Genomic DNA, 22904 nt, shown 5'->3' on the forward strand with positions numbered 1-22904 from the left:
CTAGAAAATCCAGGTTAGTTTGATTTGGAAAATGAATATTATTGTGTATTTAGCAGCATACTACACCACCTTGCCTGTTTAGCAGAACTTTTCCAAGTGATTCTTTAGGACTAAACTGAGAGACAGTTGTATTTTTATCAGAGGACAGTTTTGCAATAATTTGTGTTTTGTCTTGTAGAGTTCCCCTAGCTCCTCTGTTATGTTTGTTTTAAACTTCAAAATATGTTCTAGGATCTAGGTTATTTTCATAATATACTTAGATCAGGGATTGAATAATTAATTTATCCAGGACAGGTGGGAAGCTTATGTAAGAGTGTATATGGGCATAAGTTATCAATTTCTGCAGAATTTAATGGTTTGCTTTCAAAAATAGTTTTTATGGTTGAGAGAACAATTTTCTATGTGTGAATTAATGCAGTAATATTTTCCTGAAACTGAGAGCAAAGGAGTCTAGCATGTCTGCTGTTGCTGGTAACTTTCCTAAGCAACTACAGAATAAAACTAACAAGATGCTGGTCCTTTTCAGAATTCTGAAGAATAGTAGGGAAATTGACAGGAATCATGTGAGTTTCATGCTGCTTGGCAAATCTAGAAGCAATCACACATGGGAGTTATGTATTGAGTAGGAGGAACCACAAAACAAATTGAGGAAAAGGTAGAGGAGAAGAGAATTCTTCTCCCCCAGCCTCTCCAAAGCAACTAGCAGGTTTATGTGGCTAGAGAGCAGATGTAGAAAGCTTTTTTTTTTTTTCTTTTCTTTCTGTGAGGGGTGGAACTTCAGATAAAGCAGATATAATACCCTCCTCGATCCCAGCACCTGTGCATCTGGAATACTTCCCAGAGGGTTTCTCCTAGACCCCTCACTGTGAGTCTCCCTCTATCCGCACACTCATCTTCAGCATCTATCTAAGGTTAGTAGGTTTAACCTTAGTCCTCTAGCTATTAAGTCTGTGGTAAATAGTCCCTGTTAGATAAGCTTGAAATATCTCTTAGCCTTGTTAAATTTAGTGGACTAGATATACATTCCTTATGGTATCTTAAGGATTTCTAAAGGTGCTATTAGCAGAGATGGCTTATTTATATTCTAAATCACTCACAATAGTTTTGTAATGGACCTGAGATGAAGTTTACGGCATTCTTTCTTAACGTGTCCACCAGTTCTTGCATCACTGGATGACAGTCTTGGTAATGGAATATCAAGAGGCCAGATAGTTCCCCGAACTCCAGGGTCATTGCTTCGCCAGTCCTGTAAGTTGTTTGGTTTTTTTTGTTTGCCCTCCCCCCTGCCCTTTCCTTCTCCACTTCCATGTATAGTAAATTGTAGTTCGTGATTACACAAACATGAAAGGTTTTGTTTTTTCTATATTTTTTTCTCACTATTCTATTTTACCTCAAAGACTTTATTCTGTAATTGTCTTAAAGTTCGTTAATGCTGAGACAGTGTTTCTTTCTGTGTAGCAGCAGGCATGCTGACAAAGCCCAAATAATAATAGTAAAGATAATGTTACCCAAACTTTGAGAGAGAAACAGTTCAGCTCTTTCCTTAGTTAACTGAATGTAGGACTTCATAAGTACATTTACAATCTCAGTTACTGATTTTTTTTGGCAACAGAGCTCCATATCCTTAAACTTTCTTTTTAGAAAAATATTGTTTTGCTTTTCAGTTACTCCACAAACACGAGGTTCCACAAAGCAGCTAGATATGTCTACCATCCTGGGAACAGGAGGGAAATCGCCTCAATTTACGCATACTCCTGGATTCTTCGGCCATCTGTCTATGGTATGAAGATTATAGGGCATGTTGTTCTCCCTTCTTCGCTCATATGAACCTTATGACAAGGTAGAAGTGCTTACTGTGTTCACATACATTTTGAAATAAGCAGGGTGGTTTGCTTTTAACCAAAGCTATTTAAATCACCAAATGGAAAACCTCAATTTAAATCCTCAATTTTAATCAACTTTTCCGTTTATATTTCACTTATTTTCTAAAGAAAGGTGCCTTCTCAAAATGGTTAATATAACCATTAAAACTTGTTGCTTTATAACTAAATAGAGCCTTTACATTGGAGTTGGTACATCTTTCTGCTACCTAGGAGCAAAATACCTATATACTGTATACATTTATTAAGCAATTTTATTGCTTAATATTTTCAGATTCCAATTAATTGTACATTTTGAATATTAGAAAATGGTAATTTTCTTATTTATTAATATCTTTTTGCTCATGATTTGTATCAAGCTGCATTAGGATAACTAGAATTTAATTAAACACACAACAACATATAAAGTTTATTTTTTTTAAACAAAACAACTCTAAATGTTTTGGATACATAAACGTCTCTTATCAAAACATGTTTCATATTTACAACTAAACTATTAAAGGAACAGAGGGATCGACTGTAGTCAGTGAATTAAACTGATTATATAAGGTCAGCCTGGGAAAACTTTCAATATGCCCAACTGAAAGTGACTGAAGCATAAGTTCCCACTTGCCAAAGTCTCTTAAAAATGAGACAACAGTCTTCTAAATTATTTAGTCTGTCCTTCAAACTTAAAACTAGTAGGTCTCATCCCTCCCTCTGCATTTGGCTAGAAGGCAAAAAGGCCAAGATAGAAGAGAAGCAGGAGGAATAATGTGGGAATGGAATTTGAAAAACAGGTTGGAGAATAGCAAGGACCTATGTTCACATTTCAGGAGGTGCTTAACATACTGCCATGAAGATGATGATGTCTGATTCCCTGTCCTCATTGGTTCAGTGAGAATATCCCTCAGGGTCAGGGAAAAGACCTAATGACAAATCACTGGGACCTAGCATGTAGTGTTGGTGATGGTAGCCATGGTGATGATTATTAGGATGCTTGTCATTGTGGTGATAGCTCCAGTCTCTGTCACTCTCAGCCAGCTTGCTGCTGTGCTCATCTGGGTAAGTTACCACAGGTTCCCCCAGAAATAACCAAAAGGAATGATCGCCATGTCCCATCAAACTTAAGTATTTTCCTTAGTCCATGTTTGTACTGGGGCTGTCAAGCGATTAAAAAAAATTAATCGCGGCTAATTACTCTGTTAAACAATAATAGAATACCATTCATTTAAATATTTTTGGATGTTTTCTACATTTTCAAATATATTGATTTCAATTACAACACAGAATACAAAATGTACAGTGCTCACTTTATTTTTATTACAAATATTTGCACTGTAAAAAACAAAAGAAATAGTATTTTTCAATTCACCTAATACAAGTACTGTAGTGCAATCTCTTTATCATGAAAGTTGAACTTACAAATGTAGCATTATGTACAAAAAAATAACTGTTTTGTTTTTGATTGCAATGTAAAACTTTAGAGCCTACTTCTTGTTCAGGCAATCGCTCAAACAAACAAGTTTGTTTACATTTGCAGGAGATAATGCTGCCCGCTTGTTGTTTACAGTGTCACCTGAAAGTTAGAACAGGCGTTCGCATGGCACTGTTGTAGCCAGCGCTGCAAAATATTATTAAAATACTTGTAATAAAAATAATATAAAGTGAGCAATCTACACTTTGTATTCTGTGTTGTAACTGAAATCAATATATTTGAAAATGTAGAAAAACATCCAAAAATATTTAATACATTTCAATTGGTATTTTATTTAAGAGTGATTAAAATTGCAATTAATCATGATTCATTTTTTAACCGTGAATAATTTTTTTGAGTTAATTACGTGAATTAATTGTGATTAATTGGCACCCCAGTTTGTACACTTTCTCTCATTTTTTTTTGCTGTTCCTAAAACATACCTTTAATCTTATAACCTCACCTGAAGCCTTGAAAACGCCTAATGAACAGTTTTAATTCAAACTGTTTTATGTCACTTTTTGGCTCTGTTCTGTGACTTTTTTTTTTTCCCCAGCAGCTCTCTTAACTTGCTTGTAGGTTAAAATTATTCTGTTGCTTTTCACCCACTTTGGACAACTTAAAACTTCAGCCCAAGTTAGGGTTTGACATAATACGGCTTAGGGAGAGAGGAGGATATGTATTTTAAGAGAGTGAAATTTTGCATCCTTCCCATTAGATTAGAAAATCATGTACATCCAGACTTTTACCTTTTTAAAAGGCAAATCTGTCCTATCTAAAAGCGGAGTCATTTTTAATTTCTAGAGCTACTTTGCTTTGTATCCATAAGAAATAATCATAGAATGAAGAAGCTTGAAAGTTCCTGACAGTCTAAAATTGCTTTTATTTTTCCCTGTGTTGTTCTGTGTTGTGTTTTAGTTGGATGACAGCAATTGGACAGCTGCACTCACACCTCAGCATACAGGAATGTACACAAACCTAGACTTGTCCAATGTGACAGAGGATGTCACCATGAGTGCTGTTCTGTTGCGTGAGGATGATCCCGGAGAAGCTGGTGAGATGACTTTGAGCTTTCACAACAAAATAATGAAACAATTATTATCTTGTGCAATTCTTAGATGTATGTTCCACTTCCTTATTGTAATGTTTTTCCAGAATATTCTTGCCTGACTCTTCTCCTTCCCCCCCCCCCCCCCCCATTCCTTCTACTTGCTGGCTGGAGACGATACTTTGTGAACTTTCTTGTGACTGAAGTTGCCTTCAGGAAACTTGTTAATCATTATTGAGAGAAAAGAGAGTTCTTTACGATATGGAGTCACAAATAGTCTGTCAGTTCTAGAGATTTAAGGTGTAAAACAGCTGCATCTTATGGAGCTAGGCACTTTTGGTATATCTTTAAAGCTTTCTCATACGACCAGGCCTATAGCAAAAGATGTGGTATAATTGCTGTGTCCTTATGTAATTCACTTTCTTAGTTGCGGTGGGAAATTTGCATGACATTCTGCAGGGTGTACATAGTTCATGTAAGTGTCTGCATTTTATTTTCATCATGACTGCACCAAAGAAGAGCTGCAAATGAGATTTTATTGAAAAATAGAGCTTTGTGTAGTCCTTGAAAATGTTGAATATAAATTTCTCTGTCAGGAGAATTTCTTTGTGTTTTCAGTTTTTCACAAAGTATGGCATGCTATCATGACTCTTCTTTAATGTGTTCTAGCTACTATGAGTATGTACTCAGATTTTCTGCATTCGTTTTTGAAGCACACTTCAACTACCGTTTTTGAACTTGTAGAAGAGTATGAGAATACTTGTAATAACCAGGTAAATTGTTGTAAAAATTTCAAGTTGTATTTCCTTTCATAAGAGGTTGTGTTGCTGAAACTAGGGATGTTTCTCCTTTCCGACCAGAACTGCTAGTCAAATTTTGGGGCCCGTTGGATGTTACAGTTGGAAGGAGTTGGGCATTTTATTTATTTACAAGTAATGTACAAAGTCCTGCTCCTCTGAACACGAGAACCAAAAACAAAAGGAGCAGTTTCTTAGCTTACAGCCCCAGGCCTTTTTAGCCAACACCAGACCCAAAAGCGCTCTGTAGCTTTTCCCAGGGTTATAGAGTAGTCATAGACTCCTAGGACTGGAAGGGTCCTCAAGAGGTCTTCTAATCCACTCAAGTATTATCTAGACCATACTTGACAGGTGCTTGTCTAACCTGCTTTTAAAAACCTCCGATGATGGAAATTCCACAACCTCTCTAGGCAATTTATTTCGGTGCCTAACCACCCTGACAGGAAGTTTTTCCTAATATCCAGCCTAAATTTCCCTTGCTGCAATTTAAGCCCATTGCTTCTTGTCCTATCCCCGGGGTTAACGAGAACAATTTTTCTCCCTGCTCCTTGTTAACAACCATTTATGTACTTGAAAACTGTTAACATGTCCCCCTTGAGTCTTCTCTAGACTAAACAAACCCAGTTATTTCAATCTTTCATCATAGGTCATGTTTTCTGGACCTTTAATCATTTTTGTTGCTCTTCTCTGGACTTTCTCCAATTTGTCCACATCTTCCCTGAAATGTGGTGCCCAGAACTGGACACAGTACTCCAGTTGAGGCCTAATCCACTGTGGAGTAGAACAAAATAATTAGTTCTTGTGTCTTGCTTACAACATTCCTGCTGATACATCCCAGAATGTTTGCTTTTTTTTGCAAGTGTTACGCTGTTGACTCTCATTTAGCTTGTGATCCACTGTGACCCCCAGATCCTTTTCTGCAGTACTCCTTCCTAGGCAGTCATTTCCCATTTTGCATGTGTACAACTGATTATTCCTTCATAAGTGGAGTACTTTGCATTTGTCCTTATTGAATTTCATCCTATTTACTTCAGACTATTTCTCCAGTTTGTCCAGATCATTTTGAATTTTAATCTTATTCTCCTGAGTATTGGTAACCCCTCCCGGCTTGGTATCATCCTCAAACTTCAAGTGTACTTTATAAGTGTACACTCTAGGCCATTATCTAAATAATTGATGAAAATATTGAACACTACCGGACACAGCACCGATCCCTGTGGGATTCCATTCAATATGCCCTTCCAGCTTGACTGTGAATCGCTCATAACTACTCTGGGAATGGTTTTCCAACCAGTTATGTATCCACCTTATAGTAGCTCCATCTAGGTTGCGTTTCCCTGTGTCACAGTGCTCATGGCTAGTGCTTGGCTTCCTTGCTTTTTTTGCCTTTGTGCCTCTGTTCTTGTCTGTTCTCGCTTTGTGTTTTCTCATACACCCCCACACACCTGTTCACAACACCCAGTGGAATGCCCCCGCTATCAACCTGGTGCTAGTTTCTGGGCTAATTCTATTAGGTTTTATTTTAGGTATGCCCCCATAAGTGTTTCTTAGAGCTATCTTAAGTGAAGGGTGCATTAACACATCAGTTTGAATGAGGTTTTAACTCCACCTGTAACCAGGTTTCACCCAACTCCACTCCCTCTCCTCCTCACTTGCTGATGGGGTCGTCGCCCACAGTTTTGGGAACCACTGATACAGCTGTTAAAATGACTTCTACCTCTAGAGGCAGGACAATTCAGTCACTGCAAAACAATTGCCTACAAGCCGTTTGTCTGACTTGGGCCATATCGTGAAAGGGAATTTGTAAGACACCTTTCCTGGCATTGATTACACCGGAGGGATAGCTCAGTGGTTTGAGCATTGGCCTGCTAAACCCAGGGTTGTGAGTTCAATCCTTGAGGGGGGCCATTTAGGGAACTGGGGTAAAAATCTGTCTGGGGATTAGTCCTGCTTTGAGCAGGCGGTTGGACTAGATGGCCTCCTGAGGTCCCTTCCAACCCTGATATTCTATGATTCATTACCGTTACTAACCCTAATGAAATCCAAGCTCATCCACTGTTTCTGCCACCCAGACTCCTTGCTCGAGTTCCAAAGTCCAATTTTTGGATGGATGCCCTTGCCCCCATCACTATCTCCATTAAGACTGGTTAGGTGGTTCAGTATTGGATCCCCGATTCCCTAGCCTTTTAAAAAGTCTGGTTTAATAACTTTGTTTGAGCCAGCATCAGTCACCGCTGTGCTTTATTTATGGATCCTATTATGCACGCTAGCCAGACTCCAGTTATTGTTTGTGTAACTACCCATATCTGACCAAAAACTATGGGGCTGATCCTTGCTCCTCCATGAAACTTTATCCCCATCAGCTTGGTGTACTCCTATTTCCTGAACAACGAGAGGCTTTCACTAGACACTTACAACAGTCTGTCTTGCCCTGTGTTAAATTTACAGCAAACCTTTTTTTGTATGTCCAGTTTTAAAACATTACCAGCATTTAACTGAACTGTTTCCTTTAATTTTTGTGTCATTGCCAGTTTCCCTTCTTTTACAAACCAAATTTATCACTGTTTCTAGTCATTCACTAAGATCATGAACCAGATTAGAATCCCCTCTTTCACAATGCTATGATTACAGGACACATGGCAATCCGCTTCTGTCTTCCTCGCTAGTGGTTGTTTCCTCTTATCATGCACTGCTGCAAGGAAAGATTCAAGTTCTGTGGCAAATTTCACTTGATCTGCAAGTCCAAGTCCAGCTGAGCATCTATCAACTGGTCCATCACCAACTTGTCCTGGGAGGCCTCATTGGTATCTTGGTATGCCAAGAACACAAGTCTCTGCTGGTCCTCTTCTAGGTCAGGTGGGGTTTCTTCTTTCCCTGTCCTAGCTCTTATCTGTGCCCTGGCCAGCTCAGCTTGATGGCTAACTCCAAACTGCATGTCAAGGGCTTGTATCAGTTCTGGATAACTGTTTTCTGGGATTAAGTTCTGCACAATCAGAGCTTGAGCACTCAAGTTGGCTGCTAGTAATTCTCCTTTCTTTCCCTCTTCCCAGCTATTACTTTGATATATAATGTTGAAGTGAACCACATAAGCCTCACATGGAGTCATTCTCTCAAAGGTAGTGAGTTTTTGCACCACTGGAGCTGGGACAGCTGGACCTCTGATTTACAAATGTGGTAGGAAAGTGTTGTGAATGTCCAGTTTTACCCAAGTCCTTTGGCTGGCTCAATTCCTCATCCAGACAGCTGCCTTCCACGGTCATCTGTGACGCTTTGTTTTCCTTCTGGAGCTGAATTTTCCAAGTGGGCTAAAGCTTACCTGGTCTCCATGATTTCATGGAAAGACTTCTGATCTGTGGCAGTCAAGTTGCTGGTCACCTCTATGATCTGTCTTGCCATTCCAGCCGGAGAGTTTTGCAGCTGGGCTTCACAACCTGTCTGGACACTTTGAAGTTCTTGCCCCAACAGAGATTTGATCTTCACCTGCAAGTCAACCTTCAGCCCTTTCTGAGAATTCTCCAGATGCTGCTTTATTTCTTTTTGTGAAGCCTCCAGGTCTTGTTTTAAATTCCTTTATCCATCTTTATTCAAGCATCGCCCTCAATTGCTCCATCTTGGTTCAACAGGAAGACCAGCTCACAATTTCTTTTTGGAAACTGGTAGAGCCCTGCGTAGATACAAAGTTCGTATCTACGGATATAAATCGGTATCCGTGAACCCGCAGGGCTCTACCAGGAACTGCAGCGGCGAAAGCAGCAGCATGTCAGGACGCTGCTCCCAGGAGCCTGCACCGGCAGCTCCTCTGGCGTTGCTGTACTGCCACTGCCCCAGCCCTACCCACTGGGGTGGGCACCAGGCTCACCAGCATCTGTCCCTGGTCGTGCTAGTGTGTGCGAGCGGCTCGTAGGCCCCCGGACACGAGTCCCTTCCACGCAGCAGCCTGCGTCTCCTGTCCAGGGGCGTACGAGCTGCTTGCACCCACTAGCATGACCAGGGACAGCTGCCAGTGGGCAGAGCTGGGGGCAGTACAGCCATGCTGGAGTTGCTAACAGAATGGGGCACTAACTCCTGGGAGCGGTGGCCCGACATGCTGCTGTTTTCACCGCTGCATTCCCAGTAGAGCCCTGCAACATGAGACCCAAAAGTTCTCTTTAGCTTTTCCCAGGGTCACACTGTGCTCACAGGTTAGCACTTGGCTTCCTTGCTTTTTTTTAGGTCTTGTTTTACGTGTGGCCCCATAAGTGTTTCATGCAGCTCGTAACAAGGACTTAATACGTTTCCCTTCAGTTAATGAGTCATGATGCTTAGAACTGACAATTTGCAATTGTTCAGGCAGTTTGGTGTAGGCTTAGGCCATGTGTACACTACATCTTATACCGACCTAAGATACGTTTCTCAGGGGTGTAAATAAACCACCCCGAGCGATATAAGTTACAGGAGAGCTCTCTCCTGTCGGCTTAGAGCATCTGTACTAGTAGTGCTACAGCAGCACAGCTGCAAAGCTCTGTAGTGTAGCCATAGACTCAGTGTTTCTGCTCCCAACTAATGAAATGAAAGGTGCTTGCTTGTTTTAAGATCTATCTTAGCTAACAGAGAGTACTCAGGGTAATGCAAAAAATATTTTAATGGCTTGAAACACAATAGAAAATGGATAACATACTGTTTATCATTATTGACATCAGGTGAATATACTGGGGAAAATAGTTTACCGAGCGACTCCTGGACAGCAGAAGTTTTCAAAGACTGCCAGTGTTCTGTGGCTTCTCAAGCAAGAGATGGTAACCTGGAGACTACTGTCCTCACTTTACAGGTAAGTTTTTTGAAAAGTATGTTGGTTTTACTTTTGCAATGAGTTAGTCACTTGGATGTACAGACTACCAGATTTGTATTCTGCATGGAAAAATAGTGAAGCAGCTTTGCTTAGCGTAAACATGTTGCATAAATGTTCATAAGAGTCACAATTAACTTGTCATTGCCTAGGTATTAAACATGAATGCTAGATGGATCAGTGAGTGGCTTCTTATTTCATTTGTATTTGTAGGGAAGACTTACAGTGGAAGACACATAACCTTAACTTTTTTTGTATTAACCATGAATAAAATTTTGTACTTTTGTCTCTAGAGATAGAATACAGTCTGCCCTGGAAGATGAAACAATGTTTGAAATTGCGGTAAGCTTCATGCTATAGAGAGCCCTTTTATTTTTTTAAGGGACAACTTTTAAATCTAAATACATTTGTCTTCAATGTTTGCAACCCAAATATTGCACCACTCAGAACTTGAAAGTAAAACTGAATGTAAACAAAAATTAAACTGATTTGATTTTCATTGTCTAAGATGAGATAAATAAAAAAAAATCCTCCAGGTTTTAGCAAGAGCCTCTTTCTCCTACTTTTGGTGAGGGTTTAATGGGAGTTAGATCTGTCTGGCAAAGGGGGAATATTGTGTTGTGCTGACTGATCAGTTTTTCATTTTGTAACTTACAGCAAGGGCACTTAGAACCTTGAGTTAGTGCCCATTTTTATTTTTGTAGAAATCTAAAATAAATACTTGAATAACCTGACTGGGATCCAAAGTATACCAGTATCTGCTACCATTATCTAACTTGTAACATGTCACCTATGGACTGATTCTGCAATCTCATGTTTAGACGTAATTTTATTTTATGGTATATGAAAGTATATCTGTTCTATCTTGATATAATGCGTTATTTTTTTCTAAGCTACCAACATAAAACTTGTAGAAGGTCAGTGGATATGATATTAATTTGCCTTCCCTGAATTCTCTTGTTTTTGCCATTTACATTCTGACACTTTTTATTTTTTTTATTAAAAAATAAAAGCTCTTTCTTAAATAGGTTCTAAATGCTAGCGAAAAGACGGCTGTAGGCATCTTGTTTCAGAAAGACTCATTGGTTCGACAAAGCCAGGTATGATTTAAAGATTGAGAAAGATATGGGAGTAGATAAGCTAACAAGCTTTAGATATTCATTATACTCCATTATAAACTATAACAAATGCTATGTAGAGTATTAAACTGCTTCTAGCACTATATATTTCTCTAAAATGGGTTTCCTTGGTTATATAACCTCATTAGGGATTGTATGCACGGTTCTTTTTGTGAAGGCAAAAGTTTCTTAGTTTCTGCATTGATGGAGGCCAGATACGTTCTTGAAGTTAATATGAAAAGGGCAGAGGATTAGGAGTCTTTAGAGCTAGCCTCGTCTGGCCTATCCTTTACTAGCCAACATATGGAGCAGAATAAGCTGCTAATCAGTATTGTAACAGGAATGGCTAACAAAAGCTGGGATTGAACATGCAATCAGTCATGCTTGGTTACTTAGGAGATATGGGTGCAGTGATCTGGAGATGTATATACACTTTAGGATACAAAGATAATGAATAGGCTAGGATTGGGCTGGGAGGCTGGTATTCTATTTGTAACAGGAGTGTTTTAAAAAACAGCTTAATTTTATATTCCAGCTGGTGGTAGATTGGTTAGAGAGTATTGCCAAGGATGAAATTGGAGATTTCTCTGACAACATTGAGTTCTATGCAAAATCTGTATATTGGTGAGTTATTGAATCATCATTAAGGGTCATGCAGAAGTTTGCTCTTGTATTATGTACACTGACTGCGTGCTTCCTACAAGTATTAAAGCGAACTGGTTGATAAAGCTGTTTTACAACTTGCTGTTAGTTTTTAAAAAACCTCTAAGAATTAAAAAAGAAAATGAAAGGAGTTGCTAGCTTTTTAAAAGCTAAGGATGTTTTTTTGGTCAGCTGTTGACACGGCGACTTCCCCAAAAAAGAGAATTCAGTGCATTTCTTTAGGGAAAACAAAAGTGGTGTAATGTGAGTGGTTTTAATTTAACCAAGAGGCAAATCATTAACTTCACATTTATTTATTTTTGTGAGCAATATATGTAACAGACAAGAACTGATTTGTCTACAGTGGCTAGGTTACTGACACCACTGTGCTTGCTTATTTATGCAAACACACCTGCCTTTGTTGCTGCCTTGTTTTACCCCTTTTTGTCTATTTATTCAATTGTCAAAATCCTAGATTGTAATTTTTCTCTGCCAAGGGACTGTCAGTATAGTTTATCCAATGCCTAGTGCAATAGTACCTTAATCACTGTTTGAGGTCATTAGGTACTACCACAATAGAAATAATTAATAGGTAGCTGCCTGATAGTAATCTTATTATTTAAGATGGATGAAATAGTTCACATTTGTGTGTTAATACAATGATCTGTCCCTTCACTTGCACCTTTTTATTTCTTTGCTCAAGTCCTTGTCGTTGTTACTGTGTCTATAACGCCTTGGCAACAGTAGTTCTTGTCATATTCATTCTCAGCAATGGGTTCAGGTCAGAAAATACCAAATCCCACCATGGATTTTAAATCAGACTTGAAAGGCCAATGATAAGTTCTGGAATCCTGAAGTGAACTGAGTGTGCTAGACTGACTTTAGAATTTTAATATACAATCTAGTTTACCACACTGAAATGATTCCATTATTTGGATGAATGAAACAAATCTAGGTGAATTTGATCATATATCAGTTGGTGGGCTACTTTCATGTTTTTAGCTGAATTATATTTACACAACAGTATTATAGCTGACAGGCCTCAGAGTAAACTGTAGAAATTGATACTTTGATTCTTCACAAGATGGGTTCTGTATCCATTACTTTGTTTTGATGTGCCATTTTGAAAAAAACATTTGATATCTTAAATGTCTCTTTAAAGAGAACACTTCTCATTGCTTTTAGGGAGAATACTCTACATATTTTGAAGCAGCGACAGTTCAGCACATACATTGGAAGTACTCGTCCCCTGGTAACTGAACTAGTAAGTATAATTTAAAATGTTTGGCTTCATAGTAGGTGTAAATTGGATTTTTGGGGTAATTAGTATTTTTTTTTTTTTTTCCTACCTAGCACAACTTCCCCAAAAGGTCAGGAGTTCTGTCTTAAAAATGGAAAAACTCCTGCAGTAGACTTCTTTTTTATGATAGCAGCCCTGACCATTTGGGGAAATTATGTACACTGTCTTTATTGTTCTGGGCATCCGACTTTAGTCCGTCCATGGATTTTGTTTTTCTTTCCACCTTCCCCTTTTTTTCAGTAGAAATACTTCTTAGCTATTCATTGAGGTGAGTGGGTTTATTGGTACTTTTTTTAAGTGCCCCAAAATGTTAGGTGCTTCAAAACAAACAGTATCTCTACCCAGAAGAGCAAATAATCTTGATTTAACTTGACACTACATGTGAAAATCATAAATCAACAAGGATAAAGGAGGGTGGAGTGGATTAAAAACAAGTGGCAATAAATAACATGATTACTCAAACCATCATGTTGTGCAAGTGCCTTTCTGATTCCCTTTTTAAAATTATTTTTTTAATTTTAGTTACCTTTGCCCCTTCGCTTAAAACCTCACTTCCAAAAACCTTTCAAGAATAATTTTTGTGACAAAGGGGAGGTTAGCTTGATGAACAGATTTGGGGAGGGCATGCCAAATGTAAGGGACAGATGCTTATGGAGCAAGGTAATAAAAGGGGTATCAAGGTTGACATCATTGGAAGTGGGGAATATGAAAGAAGGCCATGTCCAATTTAGATTTGGGCTGTGTGGTGTAGGGACCTAAAAGTAAGAACAAAATGTTTGTTTGAATTGGATGTGCAGCACTATTTGTAAGCTCTCTAGGACACACTTTTTGTACCGCACCTAGCACAATGAAACCCCGATTCTGTTTGGAGCCTTTGGGTGCTATCACCCTCTTCTGGTTTCCTCCCATTATTATTTCTTGTGTATTGAAAACCAAGGGAGGACTGTCTGGGAAGAAGGAGTAATCAACTGTATCAAATGCAGAGGCAAAGTCAAGAAAGATGAACATAGGCTTTGAGAATTGGTGAGGAGGAGGTGGTTAGTGGCGGTAAGAGCGGTTTCAGTGTTTTGAAGAAAGCAGAAAATAGGCTGGAGGGATCCACGAGAAAGTGAGAAGAGAGGAAGTCAATGTAACAGTTGTAAATGGCCTTCTTGAAGAACTCAAAGGTAAAGGTAGGAAAGGAAAAGGTCTGCTATCTGGAGAGGCAGATTACAAGGGGGAAATGTTTGTGGTGAAAGGAGCAAGAGGACAGGGCTTTTGGGAAGGCGAAAGGATTGAAATTGATGAACAGTAATCTCTCGGGCTCAGTGACTGGGGAGGCGAAGAGGAGAGATCAGGAATGTAATGCCAGTTTTTATGCAGACTAGTCAGACTGTTGTCAACATGGGAAAGTGAGTACAGATGGATTTACTGTCATTCATAACCTTTGAGACATGCATACAGAGGGAAATATCTGCAGTGTAGGGGATGGAGGATTCATTGTCCGTCCTTTTTCTTTTTTTCTTGTAGGACCCAGATGCCCCCATAAGACAGAAAATGCCACTCGATGATTTGGATCGAGAAGATGATGCCAGGTTACTCAAGTACCTATTCACTCTTATCAGAGCTGGGATGACGGATGAAGTAAGCCACAGAAACCTGTAGTGTCCTTCCCTTTCCTTCGGACTTGTTCAAACATTATAAAAATTGATTTAGTTCAACCACTACAAACTTTGTGTGGACATGCTTATATCAGTTTAGCTTTCATCCGATTACAGCTGCTGATTGCTGATGTCACATGTTAGCTAAACTGCTATAAATCAGGTTTTAACTGATATGAGTGTCCACACTGAATTTAAAATCATACCTTTAGTTAAACCAGTGCAACTTTGGGTTGAGAGCAGGCATTATGGTAGATAAATTGGACTTAGGGCTGTCAGGCCAGCACATTAGTAGCACTGCTTGGTACTAAAGTGGCTTAGTACTGACTGCTCAGTGCTGTATGATACAGTTAGAACATCTGAAAGAGCTTGTAAACTGTGCCTTTCAAAACTATTAAATTATCCTGTGCACCTCCTTTTTCGCATATGAGTGCTGTACAAATTTGAAAAATAGCATAATTGATTCTTCTTGGGTTTCCGTCTAGTACTGAATTGCACGGGTGCTTTTTTTCTCTTTGCTGATATAATCATTTAATGATGGTTTTACGTGGCTGTGGGAAACATTAAGAATGGCTTCCTTTCTTAATGATAGGTTTCAGAGTAGCAGCCGTGTTAGTCTGTATCCGCAAAAATAACAGGAGTACTTGTGGCACCAAATTTGTTAGTCTCTAAGGTGCCACAAGTACTCCTGTTATTTTTTCTTAATGATGACTCCGATTTGAAGCTATGAAAATAGCACCCGGATTTCATGTTTACTAGGAGAAAGATGACTCTACTTCACTTCCTTTTTTTCCTCCTTTTTCTGTTGTCCCTGGCAAGCCATAAATGCTTCAGTAGTCAAATCTCTCTGAAGAACTCCTGGATAGGCATGCATAGGATAGTAGGAGTTTGTGCTTTTGACCAGCACAAAAGAGGTTACTCTTCTCTTCCATTAATCCTTTGGCTGAATGTAGCTCTGCCCCCCCTTTTTTTTTTTTTAACCGTACATAATTTATGGTGTAAATCTACTATTGCCCACAAATTTGAGGGGAATTACAACATGGTCACTGTGAGGTCAGCCTGCCGTGGTATGTGCTGTGTTCTCAATTTAGCAGCACGCTTGCAGTTCCTATCCTGGGTCTGTCTTGGGTAGAGGCTCCCCATTGTGCCAGTGGTTTTCATGATTAATAATTAAATATTTGTATTATGGTAGCATCTGAAGGTCTCCGTGGTGGGCTAGGGGCTGCCGGGATGCTAGGCACTGTACCCATGCATAATGCACTGTACCCATGCATAAGAAGTTCCTGCTCCAAAGATCTTACAATCTTAGGAACATAGGAATATAGTCACTTGTTAGAGATGAAAGTATTATCCCACTATCCCTAGCTATCAATGTTTTCAGTTTTCTTCCCTTTTCATCATCATTCCCAAAAGTGACAAGTTATTGCAGACACTGCAGCTTGAAAAGACTAAAGAAAGCATGACCATTTAACACAGTCTGCCTCACTATTCTGGCAGTTCTGTCAGTCATGGAATTGATACATCAGTTAGATAAGTAAGTAACTGGGTGTGAGATGAGTAACCTTCAACAGCGTGTGCTTACTTACAGTCCACGCAAGCCTATTTTTTTCTCCCCTATCACTTTTACTCCTGTTATATATTCATACCAAAATTGGCTTTGGTGGAAGCAGACTTCTTGAGTAAGACTATACATGGCAGTATATAGCCTGATTGATATTGTCAGCACAAAGGATGGAATTTTCCAAAGCACTTGAGAGTTGGGTACCTAATTCCCTCAATAACGTCAAAAAATTTCACACAAAAAGATGGATTTTAGGCCTTTGCACCAAGGGGCATATTTTCAGAAACTATAAAATACTTCATGTAAAACAACTAGAGCTGTCAAGCGATTAATCGCGTGATTAAAAAGATAATAGAATACCATTTATTTAAATATTTTTGGATATTTTCTACATTTTCAAATATATTGATTTCAATTACAACACAGAATACAAAGTGTACAGCGCTCACTTTATATTTATTTACAAGTATTTGCACTGTAAAAATGATAAAAATAGTATTTTTAAATTCACGTAATACAAGTACTATAGTGAAATCTCTTTATCATGAAAGTTGAATTTACAAATATAGAATTATGCACAAAAAAACTGCATTAAAAATAAAAAAAATATAAAAATTTTAGCACCTTCAGGTCCACTCAGTGCTACTTCTTGTTCAGCCAATCGCTCAGACAAACATGTTTGTTTACATTTGCAGGAGATAATGCTGCCTGCTTCTTGTTTACAATGTCACCTGAAAGTCAGAACAGATATTCTCATGGCACTGTTGTAGCCGGCGTCGCAAGATATTTACGTGCCAAATGCGCTATAGATTCATATGTCCCTTTAATGCTTCAACCACCATTCCAGGGGACATGCATCCATGTTGATGACTGGTTCTGCTTGATAACAATCCAAAGCAATCCAGTCCAAAGCATGTTAATTTTCATTATCTGAGTCAGATGCCACCAGCAGACGGATGATTTTCTTTTTGGCGTTCAGGTTCTGTAGTTTCCGCATCGGAGTGTTGCTCTTCTAGGACTTTTGAAAGCCTGCTCGAAACCTCGTTCCTCTCAGATTTTGGAAGGCACTTCAGATTCTTAAACCTTGGGTCGAGTGCTGTAGCTCTCTTTAGAACTCTCACATTGGTACCTTCTTTGTGTTTTGTCAAATCTCCAGTGACTGTTCTAAAAATGAACAACATATATGCTGGGTCATCATCCAGGACTGCTATAACATGAAAACAACAAGGAGACCGGTGGCACCTTAAAGACTAACAGATTTATTTCTTCAGCTGCATCTGAAGAAGTGGTTGTTGTTTTTTTTTTAACCCACGAAAGCTTATGCCCAAATAAATTTGTTAGTCTTTAAGGTGCCACCGGACTCCTTGTTGTTTTTGTGGATACAGACTAACACGGCTACCCCCTGATGCTATAACATGAAATATATGGCAGAATGTAGGTTAAACAGAGCAGGGGACATACAGTTCTCCCGCAAGGAGCTTAGTCACAAATTTAATTAACACATTTTTTTAATGAACATCATCAGCATGGAAATATGTCCTCTGGAATGGTGGCCGAAGCATGAAGGGGCATACGAATGTTTTGCATATCTAGCCATAAATACATTGCAATGCTGGTGATGTTGCAGATTAGAAGAGGGCAGCATTATCTCCTGTAAATGTAAACAAACTTGTTTGTCTTAGCAATTGGCTGAGCAAGAAGTAGGATTGAGTGGACTTGTAGGCTCTGAAGTTTTACATTGTTTTGTTTTTGAGTGCAGTTATGGAACAAAGAAAACTACATTTGTAAATTGCACTTTCACGACAGTACTTGTATGAGGTGAATTGAAAAATACTATTTTGTTTATCATTTTTACAGTGCAAATATTTGTAATAAAAATAATATACACTTTGATTTCAATTACAACGCAGAATACAATATATATGAAAATGTAGAAAAACATCCAAAATATTTAATACATTTCAATTGGTATTCTATTGTTTAACAGTGCGCTTAAGACTGAAATTAATCGCAATTAATTTTTTTGAGTTAATCGCGTGAGTTAACTGTGATTAATCGACAGCCCTAAAAACTAGTTAGAAGTGAAGAATATACGACAATGGGTTAAGCCAGCAAATGAAAAAGATAGGTAGTTGTACTATGGTACTTCTCTTGCGCTGTTGAAAATACCTACTGAAAAGTCCTATATACATCACTGGAAAACAAAATCAATGAAAAAATAAAACCTGGAATTTTTATTTTAAGATCCTTTTAGTTTGAGTTTAGACTTGCCAAAATATAAGCACATTAGTTTGTGCAAAGAAACACTTTTGTTGATTAACCATGTTCGAACATCTATGCATCGCTAGAGGAGAATACATGTGCTTTTGCTGCCTTGAAAACTGTTGCTCAGAATGTCCTTTGTTTTACAGGCACAACGCCTGTGCAAACGATGTGGTCAGGCCTGGAGAGCTGCAACTCTTGAAGGGTGGAAACTGTATCATGATCCGAACGTAAATGGAGGTACCTAGATCAAAATTTATCTGAAGCAGATCTAGAAAGAAGGCATAGGATTTTCTTGTTGTCTGGATCTGTCTAAGTGTCATTTTAAGGCCCTTTTATGTTTTGAAAACACTTTCACAGGTGTATGGTGGGGAGGAACCTTCTTTGTCTTTATAGCTGACACCTTATGAATATTTTAACATTGAAATTTCTTTAAAAATGATTAAATTTGAAAGTGTTTCAACCAAATCCTGCTAACGCACCAAAAATTACTTTACTGAGATACTCTTACTCATCTACATTTCTTTAAAGCTTCAAACCTTAATGACTGGGAAACAAATATTTAAGGTTTCCAGACAGCCCCTCACCACTGCCTTTTAATCTTTCATCACACACTTTTGTGCTATCTAACTTATCCCAGCTATCCAAGCACTGTGCCCCCCTGAGCTCACCAAAGCAGGACTCCATTCCTGCAGCTGTTAACAAGTCAATGAAAAGTTTTGGTGGTAAGAATTTCCCCTTTCTGGTGTAATGGGGATGGTGTACAATGGAGGAAAGGGGATGCTTTGAGCCACATGGAAAGCTTTAAGTTCTCTACCACCTCTTCTTCAGTACCTTGCAGGATTGAGCCCTGTCAGGATCCAGTCCAGTTTAAAAAAAAAAAAAAAAAAAAAAAAAGCATATGCTTTAGGTGCTTTGCTGAATTAGAGCCAGAGTGCCCAGTATCTCACAGGATCGAGTCCTCTGTATCTGGATCTCCTATATCTCCTTATTTCTCCTCCATGTCCCACCAGTGTACCCTGTATATAGCCTCTTTTTCCCACCCCAGAGTCTTCCTCTCGTATATACCCTTTCCAAGATGAGTGAGCACAGATCCATGTGCCAGTTGGCGCCCTGCCTTGCCGTATTTCCTTTTAGTGAGGTATCCCTCAATCCATGTCCCTACCTCTGGCTCAGCCCAGCGGTGGGAGTAAAAAGGTCTGTTTATGTTCATTAAGTTTTTGTTTAAGGACAAAACTGCAGCTAAACTTTTGAAGTACACCTCTACCCCGATACAACGCAACCCGATATAACGCGGTAAAGCAGCGCTCCAGGGGGGCAGGGCTACATGCTCTGGCGGATCAAAGCAAGTTCGATATAATGCGGTTTCACCTATAACGCCGTAAGATTTTTTTTGGCTCCCGAGGAAGTGTTATATCGGGGTAGAGGTGTACTGTAATTTTAAAACATGCTCACCACACTGCAGAAAAACAACCTCCTGTTCTGTCTGTGGCACATAGTAGTCTAGTCCCCTGTGGGCTGGTCCAATTTCAGTTGTGTTTAGTGTACGGCTACTGAGTGGTGTTGATGGCCTGTGATGTATACTGGAAGTCAGACTAATGATCTGGTAGTCCCTTCTGGCCTTGAACTCTGATTCTATGAAACTTCAAATACCCACTGCTTTTTAAATTATTCTTTACATATAGGAACAGAGCTGGAACCAGTGGAAGGGAATCCATATAGATGCATTTGGAAAATCAGTTGTTGGCGAATGGCAGAAGATGTAAGATAAATATTACGTTGCTTGATATTGTTAATGGGTAAACTTTTTTTCCTGAAATCAAGTGATGCTGACACTCACTTCCACACAGCTGAATCTACCCTTTATGCTTACATCTCAGGGGGATTTGTTTTCAGTGTTTCTGAGTGTGTAGTATATTTGTGTATCCTAATTAATCTGTGAAACTGGCATCACGACTGAGACAAATGGCTTAGGAAATATCTAAAAAGGATTAGTCTTTTTTTAGGAATAAGAGCGAAACTGTAGATATTAGCTAAGATATCATTACAGGGACTGCTGATCTTCATTCTTCTCGGCATAAGATGATGCACGGGGTCAGGAAAAATCTCCCCTTTCTCCCAACTCAATATAGTATTGCCTAATAAGGTATCTTGGGGGTTGGAGGTATATTTAGCCCTTCGTTGAAACAGCAGTCATTAACTATTCTTGGAAGCTGCTGAATTGACCCTGTTATAATGGATTGGTGTCTAGTAAAATTTCAAGTGATTATGAGGTTGAACAAGAACTCTAATAGAGATGATTTTTTTTTTTAAATATATGTATTAGGAGCAGTTTAATAGATATGAGAGAGCAATCTACGCAGCACTCAGTGGGAACCTCAAACAGGTATGTGATCTTTCATGTAAGATAAGTACTACTTCTCTTGGTAAAAATGCATTTCTTTCTCATAGCTGAGAGCAGAATTTTAGATAGCTAGCATAGTCACTTGTGTAATGTTTGTAAAACCTAGTAAACAAGAAGATCGTAAAAATGATAGACACCTTTACATCATTATCCTATCTAAATTAAGCTAGCACAATTGAACGTTACAGGTTTTTTTGTTTTTGTTTTGCTGGCTATCAATAGAGCCAATTCAGATTTTCCTGTTTTGGTCAGTCCAGATTTCTAGTATTCTCTGATAGCTACATTAAACTAGCTTTCATATGACAGAAGTGTGAGATGGAAAAGGACCTAATGTGCTATTTATTCCACCTCCCTGCTGATGCAAGAGTATTTCCCATTTATCTTCACTGTTTTGTGTGGTCTAGTTTTAAGTCTTAACCAATAAGCCGCTCACCACTTGATGAGATTATTCTACAATCTAATTTCACTGTCAGGTTTTTCCTATATTCAGCCAAATTGTGCCTTTTTCAGTTGTTTCCCATTACTCCTTTTAACACCTTAAATTATCCTCTTTTTTTCTTCTTCTTGGTTTTAGACCTTTCACATATTTTTGGTATGTTTTCCCCGCCCCATCTTTTATCACTAAGATATACATATTAATTTTTCTTTCATTTCCTCAAAATGTAATCCTTCCAATTCCCTAAGGAGGGCACTAAGTATGTTGGCTGAAGCACCTGGATCTGGGAAAAGACAACTTTAAGTTCTACATTTAACTGTATCAACTCAAAGACCTGAGCATCATTGTTGACACATCAGCAAAAATCTCTGCTCAATGTGTAGCTGTAATAAAAATAAACAAGATGTTAGGATCCTCAAGGAAAGGAATGGACAGTAGTACTGATAATATTACTATTTATTCACATAATTCCATTATGTGACCGTATCTGGGATATCATGTTCAGTTTTGGTCACGCTGTCTAAAAAAGATATAGTAGAAAACTTTTGCTGATTTTGCATGTGGGATTAGACTGGGCACATTCACCATCTGGGAGGGGAATGAATGCTTGTTTTGAGGATTTTTGCATGTAGTATAGCAGTTGAGATTGCAAAGGCATTTTGGAAGGGTGATTGAACTCCAGTTCAGCAACTAGAAAGGAAGAGGTGGATCTGTGCACTTCTCAGTGGGGTTGTGGGCAGGCTCAGCAGCTGAGGAAGGGTGGGTATCTTGTCAAGGGCTTGCTAGTAATATTGGTGCACCCATGATTCCTCTGTTACTTATATTTTTCTCATCAGCAATTTAAATAGAAATCCATGACTTAAATAGAAGTATGTCCATGATTGCTGCATATCCCACGCACTCTTCCCTTTGATTTCCACTGTCCACCCTTTCCTCCAGCCCAGAGGAAGCAAATGGGAAGCTGCCTTGGAGGTGGCTGAGCCCCTTTCTATATAGGCATGAGATCCACCCAGGGAGTGCACCCTGTGACAGTCATGAGCACAGTCAAGCCCCAAGTCCAGGCCCCATAACTAGTTTTGATTGTCACTTCTGAATAATCTTTAGGTTGTTCTTTGCATCTGTTCCTACCTTTTGCTCTGAAACATTGTAAGCTTTTGGTGGTTGAATATCAGGGATTCATACTCTACTGAAGGGAGAGGAGTTAAAGTTAAGGGCCAATATTGGCACAAGAACAAATGGATATAAACTGACCATCAATAAGTTTAGCCTTGAAACTAGATGAAGGTTTCTAACCATCAAAGAAGTTAAGTTCTGGAACAGCCTTCTACGGGGAATAGTGCGGGCAAAACCCCAAAGTTTTAAGACTGAGCTCGCTAAGTTTATGGAGGGGATGGTATTGCTATTGCAGGCAATCTCCTATGGCCTACCTGTGACTGCTATTAGCAAATCTCTCCAGTGGCCGGAGATAGGCCACTGGATGGAGGCAGAGGGAAGCCCTCTGAGTTACTACAGAGAATTTTTTCCCGGGTGTCCAG

At 39.0% G+C, this 22904-nt stretch overlaps 1 protein-coding gene across 1 annotated transcript in view; it reads left to right on the top strand.

Annotated features, from left to right (window-relative positions):
- Positions 1–1171: 1171 nt before the first annotated feature.
- Positions 1172–22904, top strand: part of NUP107 (nucleoporin 107) — a 35679-nt gene continuing 13946 nt past the window's right edge. The window contains exons 1-13 of the mRNA XM_065413380.1: positions 1172–1248; positions 1665–1780; positions 4255–4390; positions 5054–5157; positions 9861–9988; positions 10300–10348; positions 11035–11106; positions 11660–11748; positions 12952–13030; positions 14576–14689; positions 18679–18769; positions 20215–20291; positions 20856–20915. Of these exons, the coding sequence (XP_065269452.1) occupies positions 1703–1780; positions 4255–4390; positions 5054–5157; positions 9861–9988; positions 10300–10348; positions 11035–11106; positions 11660–11748; positions 12952–13030; positions 14576–14689; positions 18679–18769; positions 20215–20291; positions 20856–20915 (1077 nt within the window). The 5' untranslated portion in view covers positions 1172–1248; positions 1665–1702. The remainder of the gene's footprint in view (positions 1249–1664; positions 1781–4254; positions 4391–5053; positions 5158–9860; positions 9989–10299; positions 10349–11034; positions 11107–11659; positions 11749–12951; positions 13031–14575; positions 14690–18678; positions 18770–20214; positions 20292–20855; positions 20916–22904) is intronic.

Source organism: Emys orbicularis, chromosome 1 (assembly GCF_028017835.1).
Source record: "Emys orbicularis isolate rEmyOrb1 chromosome 1, rEmyOrb1.hap1, whole genome shotgun sequence".
NCBI lineage: Eukaryota > Metazoa > Chordata > Testudines > Emydidae > Emys > Emys orbicularis.